Source organism: Panthera uncia, chromosome C2, assembly GCF_023721935.1.
Source record: "Panthera uncia isolate 11264 chromosome C2, Puncia_PCG_1.0, whole genome shotgun sequence".
In the NCBI taxonomy this organism is placed as follows: domain Eukaryota; kingdom Metazoa; phylum Chordata; class Mammalia; order Carnivora; family Felidae; genus Panthera; species Panthera uncia.
In genome coordinates, this window is record NC_064810.1 from 54,279,739 (window position 1) to 54,292,011 (window position 12,273).

At 37.9% G+C, this 12,273-nt stretch overlaps 1 protein-coding gene across 1 annotated transcript in view; it reads right to left on the reverse strand.

Moving 5' to 3' along the window:
- Positions 1–12,273, reverse strand: part of MYH15 (myosin heavy chain 15) — a 145,074-nt gene that overhangs the window by 72,240 nt on the left and 60,561 nt on the right. Inside the window, exons 22-25 of the mRNA XM_049628137.1 lie at positions 9,010–9,146; positions 5,290–5,545; positions 1,901–2,143; positions 684–860 (exon numbers count right to left, since the gene is read on the reverse strand). Of these exons, the coding sequence (XP_049484094.1) occupies positions 684–860; positions 1,901–2,143; positions 5,290–5,545; positions 9,010–9,146 (813 nt within the window). The remainder of the gene's footprint in view (positions 1–683; positions 861–1,900; positions 2,144–5,289; positions 5,546–9,009; positions 9,147–12,273) is intronic.

Sequence of the window (12,273 nt, forward strand, 5' to 3'; positions counted from 1 at the left end):
GCAAATAATGCAAATAAAACCAGACCACCCTTGACAGCAATTTTATAAAGGCTAAGCTTTTGGGCAAATAAGAGAGTGAATGCATATGCTATGTCAGTGGGGCAGGGGGCAGGGGGTAGGAGGAATGGTGAGGCAACCATTAAGAGTGGTTTGAAACATCTTCATCTCACAGGGTGTTTGGAGGCAGAACACGGACACCGTCTTTAGAATCTCACAAGTATTTTACCAAAGTGTAGGTAGAACACAGCTTGTGATTTACATATCTTTCAATTATAAATAAACCTCAGCACACCACTGGAGACACAACAGGGCCTTGAAACTAATCTTTCAACCTCATGTCAAACAGAGAACCAGCATATCGTTGGGCAAAACACCAGTTTCCGTGGGAGCTATGAGGAAAACTCAGTCACTTACAGGGATAATCTTTTATAATTCATCTCAGTGCTCTCCCACTGCCCAGGGTTGTATGAAGGTTGCATTTAAAAACTGACAGATTTCATGCTGGGGCTTCTCTTCTCCTGTAGTGGTTCGGTGTACATTAAGAAAAACTAAACCTCTGTTTCCAAATATTAAGGAAACAAGCCATGCCACAAAGTTTTTCCAAAACTGTCAAGTAAATTGAGTAAAAATCAGAGGTTTGTATGCATGTGGGGAGCAAACTAGCTAGATAGTACACTACCTACCTCATCTACTTGCTGTTCTACCTTCACCTTGGCTTTGCTCAGGCTGCTGAGTTTTTCCTCCTCTGTGCGTAGGTCATCCAGGGTCTGCTGATGGGTCTCCTGCATGACCTTGGCCGCTCTGTTAAGTTTGCCGATATCCTCACTTAGAGACTCGACTTCCTCAGTCAGGTTCTTGACCTATGGGAAGACAACAATGATAGCAGCATTAGAGTTTCCACTGGGAAGGTGGACATAATGCTAACGGCCATCTTCTCTCTTTTCTAGTATAGTCTCAGGAGGTATCCAATGTCATAAAGAACCAAATTCCCAATATACTGTTAAAAACTCTAAATTCACTTTTTCTTACACACACACACACACACACACACACACACACAGTTAGGGAATGAGGTATTCAGGTTAATCAGATATTATCAGGATAGCTCATTTGATGCCATTTTTAGAGTGTCATATTATTATATAACAAGAACACCACTAAAGGTAGTTTTGTGAGTATTCATGGGGCACGTAGGAATCTTGTGGTGTCTCACATCCCGACAGTGGCAATGAAAGAAGCATTCCAGCTGTTGAAATACATAAAAATGGAAGCTGGCTGTATCAGGCCCACGTGCTTTTTATGAAAGGGAACCAATGGCAAAGAGTTGCTATTTAATCATCTGCCAAAATTACAGTGTCATTTTAGAGACCAGTTGTTTATCAGAGGTTTGGTACAGAGTCCTCAGCTAGTTTCAATCCATACACAGATGCACAAGTTAAAACCCTCAACTGAAGCGGACAGCACGTCAAAGTCTTTAACTGGAATTAAAGTGGCATCTTCAAGGTCAAAGTTTAAATTAATGGCAGAGCTAGGGGTTCAGACATACCCCCGAGTCACCTTTCAGTAAACGGTATCATGTTAGCTCTCTTCCCCAAAAAGGATACTTAGAGGCCCAATGAAACCCTCTGCTCTTTCTATTAGATTTCAGATGTAATAAGATTGAAACAAGTGAAAATGTATCATTTGGAAAATTAAGTGGGGCTCCATAAGTGTGAATTGGAAGTTTGAATGGGGACAGTACAGTTCATCAGATACTTCATTTTATGCCAGTCTGACTCCCACTGCTGCAAAGTTGGAGGCCATCGTGTTAATTAATTTGAGCCGAGCAAGTCTGGTGCCGGAACCCGACAGGGAGTAGGATTGGGGCATCCAGGCCTCCCTAACATTGTAAAAAAAGTACCTTGTGCTCTGTAGCACGCTTCTCCTTCTGTGACTTCGCCAATAGTGTTTCCAGGTCATCGATTTCTTTCTTCAACTCGGAACATTCATCTTCGAGCTTCCGCCCCCTGGCAGTCAGCTCGGAATTTATCTCCTCTTCTTCCTCCACCCGCACCGACAGCACCTTGACTCTGGCCTCCAGCTGGATCTTGGATTTAATCAGCGACTCGCACTGCTCTTCAACATTTGCCAGGGTCTCTTGCTCCTGCCATGATGAGGAGAAAATTGTTGCCAACAGCTGGAAATAATTTATCAGCTAGGCGAAAATGCTGCTTAACGCATAGCAAAGAGATAATTGCCTGCCCTGTGACCAGCACTTTCACCCGCCTTTCCTCAGCAGGTGAAATAATATTCCCAGTTCCCTGATCCTATTGTTGAGAAGTGGAGGAGTTGCTGGTGCTTGGAGGTGCTTTTGATCTTTTGGGCCATTCAGTAGATTATATTACCTCTTCTAAAGCACTTAATAGAATCCTGGTGGCCTAAAGGAGATAACATGCCTCCAAAAATCAGTGGTGTACTGCTTAAATCACAGCTTCTGGAAGCATCCACATGGGCATAGAGTTTGAGGTTGATACCTGCTCAGAATACAGTCTTTTAAGAAAGCAGTGTTCCCTCAGACACTAGAAGATTTATATTAAGTGCCCTGATGCACTTGTTTAATACATATAGGTATCCTCTAACAAGTAGTTGTGTATTTTTTATTTATAGGCTGAATTTAGAATTCATAAATTTTATTTCCAAGTCACTAACTAGATTTCACAATTGCTTCCAGTGAAAATCTTTTCCTCAATGTTCTACCAGAGTAAATTCTAAAAGTCATACATAGCAAGTGTAAAATAGTCTTTTCTTTTGTTCTTTCAAATGTGTTGTCTCCAATTCTCATGGAGTGACCCATTCTTCCTGTGTTATGGGTCAAGCAAAAAAAAAAAAAAAAAAAATGAAGGGGTCAATTGTCTTTTTGCTACAAAACTTGTTTTATAACTTTTAACCTCTCTAATTTGTCTCTGTTTGAGGCAAAATAAAACCTTTTCTTTGGGAGCAAGTTCTTAATTACCATGGTGTCATTGCAACATAACTTCACATACATCTCTGTCTTCCATCTCTAGACCTCATTCATCCTTTACAATACACCACTTTGGACAACTTATTAACCATCCATTTGCCTTGCATAAGTTGTTTCATTAACTCAGATCAAGAAAAAAAGACAAAATTCTAGACCATTGGTTTCTGGCTAACTTTTGGTGAGAGAATGGCCATCTGCCCAACAAATGGTGCCCAAAGAGGCACAGATGGGGAAGGTATAGAATGGTAAATCTCCAACATCACTGAGGAGCAAAGAGAAGGGACAAATTAAAAACAAAACAAAAATGTTAAAGCAGGAAGAGTCCATGCAGATCAGAGAAGCTTCCAATGTTTGGGAAATAATGGGAACATTTGATTTTAGTTCATACCAGGTCGACAAGCAGAAAGCTATTCACTCTATTCCATTCGGTATGTGTACTGGATCTGTCATCATCACTGAATGAAGAAGACAGTCCAATCGACCATCATTGATCCCTTCATTAAACATGACGGCAGGATTTGGGGGCCGACTGAGCAATGGTATGTCAGGCTAACAGTAGGAATATCCTCTCCCTGATGGCAGTTCTTCTCTCACATATTCAGGATGTTGATTGGAATGGGTTTACTCACTTCTGCTGGTATTTTGAGTAAGTAAATGATTTTATAAGAATCTTTCTTTCTTTGATCCCTACTGTGTCCAGCTGTGTCCCTTAAAAGTGAATAATAAAATATTTCATAGCTCTGTCAACTCTTAAAATCTCAGTTACAATTTGAACTCATCTTAGCCTTCCTGGGTTTTCCCAGGAACTGGCTTGAATGTGTTTCCCATGTTCCCCACACTGATCCTTTATCATGTATCTGAGGCTTTTACCTACCACCCCCTGCATGAGTGGGGTCCATTTCTATCTTCCGTACCAGCCTAGGTAGCACTGGCCATGCTCTCTGTTCATAGGAAGAATGATGAAGACTGGAAGGCCAGATCTCATCCAAAGCTGCCTCTCCCCTGAGCCACACAAAACATGATCTTACAAACTGTAATTTTCACAGTATGAATTTAAAGTAGGTTTGGAGTGGGGCCCAGGAATTTGTATTTCAAACAAGCATCCCAGGTGAGGCTGAAATGCACTAAGGTTCTGGAACTACTGCTATGTTAAAAATGTATCAAAAATATAGGTCTGGGTGAAATTCTTATGTAAAATATGGCCTATTGGAACACTGATGAGTAGCATAGCCCCAAAATAAAAGAATAACTTGGGTCTGTCTAAAATTACTAAATTTTCCCTACTTTCCACTTAAGTTAAAAAAGCAGGAAAAAAAGTTTTGTAATTGTATTGTACAAATTGTATTATAAATTGTATATAATTGTAGTGGAACCTGGTATCTTTTAACTTAGCACTGTGCTAAGTGGGGTGGAAAATATAATAAAGGTGGATAAAATCTCATCCCTGCCTTTGAGATGTTTGAGGATAACAGCAGTCCCAGTGGCCAGAGAAGAGGAATGTGAAAGGCAGCAAGTAAGGGCACACTGGCATCAGATTGGAGATGTAGGCTCAAAGGAGTCTGGAGTCTACAACACACATCTTGCAGGATCTGAAGCTTATTCATCAGAAAAGCAACATATTGTTTGTTTAAGACAGAGCTACGGTTCTCAATCCTAACTGGATATCAGAATCACCCATATAGATTATTTGGACTCATGCAGGGCCTGCTTAATCAAAATATCTGAGAGTGGGGTCTAGGCATCTTTCTTTTTATTTTTTTAATGCTCCACCAATAAGTTTGATGCAAAGCCAATGTCGAGAGCTGATGTTTTTAAGAATTGGACTGATGAGTAAAGTTGATTTAGACTGGGGAAGGGGAAGTAGAGAGACCAAAATCAGGAAAACCGATTAGAAACATACTGCAATAATCCTGAAGATCTCAGTAAAGCTTTTCTTGGGATCTACTAAATCCTGTCTTTTGATTTGCTAATGGAGCAAATTTGATTTGTATGGAGCTACATACAAAACTTAAATTAAGACCCAGAGCTTCCTGGCTCCCGTGATAGATTATGGTGCTTTAATGTAGTTAAAACCCATCTAATAGTTTGTCCCCTTTTCAAAGACATCCTGCCAATGAAATCATTTCACTATGAAACAGGGTGTCTCTTTAAGTATTTCCATTGTGTTTGGTGAAATGCTATAGTATTTGAAAAGCACATGCTTCATTTTTCTCAAGTGAACACTGCCTGCAAAACAAGAGACTCTAATTAAAAACTTGATTTGAAGAACAAATGGTGGGGCCACTCACAGCTTGCAGCTGAAGAAGCAGATCATTCTTTTCCCTGATGAAGCAGACTTGTTCTGCTTTCAATTCTTCCCTCTCAGATTCTGATTTCTCCAAGGCTTTTTGCAGTTGCACATGCTCTTCCTTCAGAGCAGCTATCTCCTTTCCCATTCCAGCAGATTTAACAAGAGGCTTGATCTTGAAGAAGAGCCTCATCCAGGGCCAGTTCTTCACAGCCATGAACACTCTTATGTTCCACTGGATCAAAAGAAGTGCGTCCCTAAATCAAAAGAGAAAGAATAAAAGCAAGTCAACCCAGGCTATATGAGAGTTATTTTCCCAATTAAGATCCATAAGAAGCATATCTTTTTAGGAGTCATTAAAAATTCTCATTAGTCTTCAAAGCACTTCTACATCTGGGCTCTCATTTGATTCTGGCAAAAGCCTTATGAGGACTTCTGGGGCTAGCAATGTTGTGGGCTAGGTGTCCCCCAAATACTCCCATTACATCCTTTCAATGAGCACTGAGCCTAAAGGAGGAAAGAAAGAAAGAGGGATCAAAAAAACCTTAACAAAAAGTGAATGTGTGTATACCTTGGCCATCTTCATGGAATGAGGGATCCAGTTTTGATATTGTAGGGATTTATATTTTTATACCCATATGGATAAAGAGACAGGCTGAGACTTTCAACGAATGTCACCCTTAATGAAAAGAAAAATTTAAAAATTCACCACTGGCACAAAGTGATGTCAAAGAGAAATACATCTGATTTGCTATGGGCTCAGGATGAAGAAAAAATTCTACTCTGGGAATTTTTTTTAAGTTTATTTTCATTTATTTTGAAAGAGAGAGAGAGAGAGCAGGGGAAGGGGAAGAGAGAGAGGGAGACAATACCAAGCAGTCTCCATGCTGTCAGCGTGGAGGCCAATGGAGGGCTTGAACTTATGGAACAGTGAGATCATGACATGAGTCAAAACCAAGAGTTGAACACTTAACTAACAAACCACCCAGGCACTCTGAAATGTACTTTTTTTAAAAAGAAACTCATCTAAACTGACTCAAGAAGATAGAAAATCTCAATGACCTATGTTGTTAAATAAATGGAATCAAAATTATAAAAATATATCAAAAAAACCCCCATAACCAGATCTACATGGCTTTATAGGCAATTTTACCAACCATTCAGGGAATAGACAATCAAAATAAATTGTTTCATGTTTTACAAAGAGGAAACATTCTCTACTTGTTTTACACAGTTAAGGTAATCTTGATCCAAAGTCAGATAACACAGAAGGAGAAAATAAAATTACAGACCAAACTTATTCATGAACATTGTTGCAAAAATCTTTATGATTATACTACAACCAAACCCATCAATATATGAAAAAGGTATTTCAAAAATAAAGTCCTTTTAACATTTAAAAAATCTATTAATATAATTTAATACACTTATAGGTTAATGGACAAAAAAAACATGGGATTATTTCATTAGATACAGAAAAAATTTAACCATTTTACTGTTGAAATCACTTAATGAAATAGGATGGAATGAATGTCCTCCACACAATATAACATACCTACAAAAAGAAAAAATCTACAGTAAACATCATCTTAAAAAGGAAATGATAGCTTTCCCCAAAGCAAGAAATATGACAAAGACTGGTAAAAGTTTTGAAGTCCAAAATACTGCAAGTTAGTAGCAATACAGAGCAATGAGACTTTCATACACTTCTGGTGAAGAGTAAATTGGAAAGCATTTTGACAATATCTCATGAAGATGGAGTTGTGTGTAAGCTAAAGTCTAATAATTCATACCCTAGAGAAAGCTATTCAAAGTGTGAACTTCACCAGCTGCTATCAACAAACTCTCACTGCATGAACCAGCATTTTGAGTAATACTGCATTCAAGAAACTCTTGCATACATGCAGGAGCAGATATTTATAAAAACGACACTATAGAGCAGTTCCTAATAGCAAAAATTATAAATGAGTTAAATTTACTTGGGCTAGAAAATGGATAAATAAATCATGATATATTTGTACAATGGAATACTATAGAGAATTTAAACTCCATAGTCTAGCACTAGATTTATAAACATTAATAAATTTCAGGGGTGCCTGGGTGACTCGCTCAGTTAGTTAAGTATCTGAATCTTGGTTTCTACTCAGGTCAGATCTCATGGTCCTGAGATTGAGCCCTGAGTTAGGCTCTGTTGAGCATGGAGCCTGCTTGATTCTCTCTCTCTCTCTCTCTCTCCCTCTTTCTTGGCCCATCCCTGCTCATGCTTGTGCACACTCTCATAAATAAATAAATAAATAAAATAAGTTTCAAAAATAGTTCCGAATATAAAGAACAAATTTAAGGATAATATATGGAATATTATTTATGTGAAGACTGAAAACATGCAAAATCATAATTTTTTAAGGATATCTATATATCCCCATAGGATTTGGATCAAGGCAGAAATCCACAAGGGGTTTCAACTGTATCTGTTAATTTATTTTTTTTAATGTTTTGAGCAACTATAGAAAAATAGGTTAAAGATATGAAAACATACCTTTATATATTTTATATATTAAACATTAATGAAACATGGAATGATAAAACAAATTCAGGATCTGGGAAACTAGGTATAGGACCTCGATCAAGGGAGAAATACACAAGGGGTTTTAATTTTGTAAATATTTTAATTGTGAGCAATTATAGATGAAATGTTAGGAATTGAAATACTTTGATGATAAGCTCCATGAGTATGCATTAGAATATTTTATGTATTTTTTGTATATTTGAAACATTTTATAATAATTTTTTAAAAGCCATCCAATGATTTAGAAGGAATTAATAGTAAAGACCTCATTTTATAGATGAAGGAAGTAAACTATATAGTAATTAAGAGTTTTACTCATGTTCACAAAACTACTCCTAGAAGCCATGTCTTCTAATCCCCAAACTCCCATACCATACCAAGCACTGAGTCACAAAATACTCTGAGGAGAGGTCTCTCTAATATCTTTGGTATCACCATGTAATGATATTTTTCTTCTTAGGAAAAACAGAAGGAATTAATACACTGAGAATTAAACAAGTTATACCAAGACCTGTGGACCTGTCTTCAGAAGGTAAACTACACCATGGAAAAAATAAATGCAACAATTGCAGAATCTGTTTTTCAGAATCCCTTTGTTTGGAGATTTTACAAGCTTGCTTTCCATGGTTCTATTAGACAAAACCTATACCTTAGTGTCCAAATGTGATAAATGTCCCTAGTGAGCCTGCTTGAAATGAAGTAACAGAGTTAGGATTACATATCACCAACAGCCATAGTTTCTGACCCAGGGGAGGTTGGAAAGGGGTCAAGACACCTCCCCACTCTGCAGCAAACTTCCTGAGAGTTGACTGTGGCAGGCATGCAAACTTTTCCAAGTCTGCTTCTATTACGAAATGTGAGTCACACCATCCTCAGAGATCCAGACTTCCTTGACTATAAAGAACCCCTCCAAAGGGAAGGCTGGAAACAATACAAGAAATACCTGAATTATGTTTATACTTGGTTGGATAAGGCAATAAAAGCCCTTTGTGCTCTGTTTGGTGTTCCATGATTTAAAATTTTTAAGTGATGTCCCCACATAAGCAGAGGTTGCAGTTCTTTACCTTGACCTATTATAAGACAATGAGGTAAGGTCACATTGATTTAGGTACACCACTACTCTAGCAGTGGGGGTGAAGGGTAGTGATATCATACCTCTCTTCCAGAATCCTCTGGTACTTGATTCGCATCAGTTTGCCCCGTACTTTGGCTTGGAACATTGTGAAGACTTTAGAAAGTCTCTCATCTCTCATTGCTTCCAGTTGTTCCAGAAAACCAGCTTTTAAAAACACCTAAAATAAATAAGTCAGATATTACTTCCACTCACAATGGGTATTTATTAAATGTCTAATGAATGACTGTATAAACTAATATACTCATTGATTAGTTGTATTTCTTGTCAAGTTTTACTCAGTGGGTAAAATGCACATTCTAGAAAGTTTGATTTTATAAATTCAAAGTTTGCAAAAAATATTTTATTTAATCTTGTGGTTATTTTGGTTCCTTAAGAATATGGACTATTCTTGGGGTGCCTGGGTGGCTCAATCAGTTAAACATCTGACTCTCAGCTTTGGCTCAGGTCATGATCTCACAACTTCATGGGTTTAAGCCCCATCAGGCTCTGCACTGCAGAGCCTGCTTGGGATTCTCTCTCTCTCTCTCTCTCTCTCTCTCTCTCTGCCCCTCTCCAATTCACTGTTTCTCAAAAATAAATAAACAAACTTAAAGTAAAAAGAACATAGACTATTCTCCTTATCTGTTAATAATGTGTAGGTTGTCAAGGGAAACTGGTTTAAGTTTTAAGTTAGACTCAGCCAGGCAGTGTTCAGAAGTGCCAGGCAGGGGTCTGCAAACTTTTCTGTAAAAGGCCAGATAGAAAATATTTTGGACTTTATAGATCACATAGAATTTTCATAGATCTAAAGAATCTTCTTCATCTCCTCCTCCTCCTCTTGTTCCTTCCTTCCTCACCTCTTACTCTTCCCCCTTCTTTTTAAAAAACAACCATTTAAAAATGTCAAACCATTTTTAATTAATTTATTATTTTTATTTTTTAATTTACATCCAAGTTAGTTAGCATACAATGTAGTGCAACAATGACTTCAGGATAGATTCCTTAATGCCCCTTACCCATTTAGCCCATCCCCCCCCCCCGACAACCCCTTCAGCAACCTTCTGTTTGCTCTCTTTTAAGAGTCTTTTATGTTTTATCACCCTCCTTGTTTTTATATTGTTTTTGCTTCCCTTCCTTTCTGTTCATCTGTTTGTATCTTAAATTCTTCATATGAGTGAAGTCATATGACATTTGTCTTTCTCTGACTAATTTCACTTAGCATAATACCCTCCAGTTCCATCTACATAGTCACAAATGGCAAGATTTCATTCTTTTTGATTGCCAGGTAATATTCCATTGTATATATATACCACATCTTCTTTATCCATTCATCCATCGATGGACATTGGGCTCTTTCCATACTTTGGCTATTGTCAATAGCACTGCTATAAACATTGGGGTGCATGTGCCCCTTCAAAACAGCACACCTGTATCCCTTGGATAAATACCTAGTAGTGCAATTGCTGGGTCATAGGGTAGTTCTATTTTTAATTTTTGGAGGAACCTCCATACTGTTTTCCAGAGTGGCTGCACCAGTTTGCATTCCCATCAGCAGTGCAAAAGAGATCCTCTTTCTCGACATGCTTGCCAGCATCGGTTGTTGCCTGAGTTGTTAATGTTAGCCATTCTGACAGGTGTCAGGTGGTATCTCATTGTGGTTTTGGTTTGCATTTCCCTGATGATGAGTGATGTTGAGCATTTTTTCATGGGTCAGTTGGTCATCTGGATGTCTTCTTTGGAGAAGTGTCTATTCATGTCTTTTGCCTATTTCTTCATTGGATTATTTGGTTTTTTGGGTGTTGAGTTTGATAAGTTCTTTATAGATTTTGTTTGCTAACCCTTTAGCTGATATGTCATTTGCAAATATGTTCTCCCATTCTGTTGGTTGCCTTTTAGTTTTGCTGATTGTTTTATTCGCTGTGCAGAAGCTTTTTATTTCGATGAGATCCCAACAGTTCATTTTTGCTTTTGTTTCCTTTGCCTCCAGAGATGTGTTGAGTAAGAAGTTGCTGTGGCCGAGATCAAAGAGGTTTTTGCCTGCTTTCTCCTCGAGGATTTTGATGGATTCCTGTCTTACATTTAGGTCTTTCATCCTTTTTGAGTTTATTTTTGTGTATGGTGTAAGAAAATGATGCAGGTTCATTTTTCTGCATGTTGTTGTCCAGTTTTCCCAGCACCATTTGCTGAAGAGACTGTCTTTATTCCATTGGATATTCGTTCCTGCTTTGTCAAAGATTAGCTGGCCGTACGTTTGTGGGTCCATTTCTGGGTTATCTGTTCTGTTCCACTGATCTGAGTGTCTGTTTTTGTGTCAGTACCATACTGTCTTGATGATTACAGCTTTGTAATACAGCTTGAAGTCTGGAATTGTGATGCCTCCAGCTTTGGTTTTCTTTTTCAAGATTACTTTGGCTATTCAGGGTCTTTTCTGGTTCCATACAAATTTTAGGATTGTTTGTTCTAGCTCTGTGAAGAATGCTGGTGTTATTTTGATAGGGATTGCTCAAACCATTTTAACATATAAAAAATAGTCCATGTAGATGGACCTTACGCCAAAGTTTTTGATCTCTGCTCCAGAGAATTCACTTTGTCTTCAATATTAATGAGTCCACATACACTTTTTCAAGAATTATTAGTAATGGCCAAGATGAGGTGAGTGAGGTGTCAGGCACAATTTTAAGGAAGCTCTCACTTTTAAGGTTGTATAAGTCAGTACTTACATAACCTTAATAGTGAGTGCTTCTCAAATTTTGTGCTTTAGGAGGCTCTTTTTACTCATGCTAGTCCTAGTCTAGATGAGTAGTATACAGCAAAAATAACTAAGCACACAAGGAAGCAAGAGACCAGTAGTGGAAATCAGCAGAAACAACAAACACCAGAAACAGACTCTCAAGAACTCAAAAGATGGGAGTCGACTAACATTTTATAATCATGTCCTAATGGAGTTCTTTTTCTGTGAGCTCTTTACCCTAGACCTTCCAATTCTCCTTCTAACAATTTGGTCCTTCTATGGATGTCATTAGGAATAACTTGATGTTGACCATCAACTAAAACCAAATCTATTAGAAGTTTCCCATAATATGTGGGTTATTCCAAAATCATCTAACATGAGACAGAATTTAGTAAACTACATTTAAGGGACTTAATTTTGGATTAATTTTTTTAGATAGTGGGGTTGATCTTAACATTATTTTATTTTATTTTTTTAGAGAGAGAGAGAGAGAAAGTGAGTTGTGGAGGGGTAGAGAGAGAGAGAGGGAGAGGGAGATTCTTAAGCAGGCTCCACACTCAGCACAGAGCCTAGC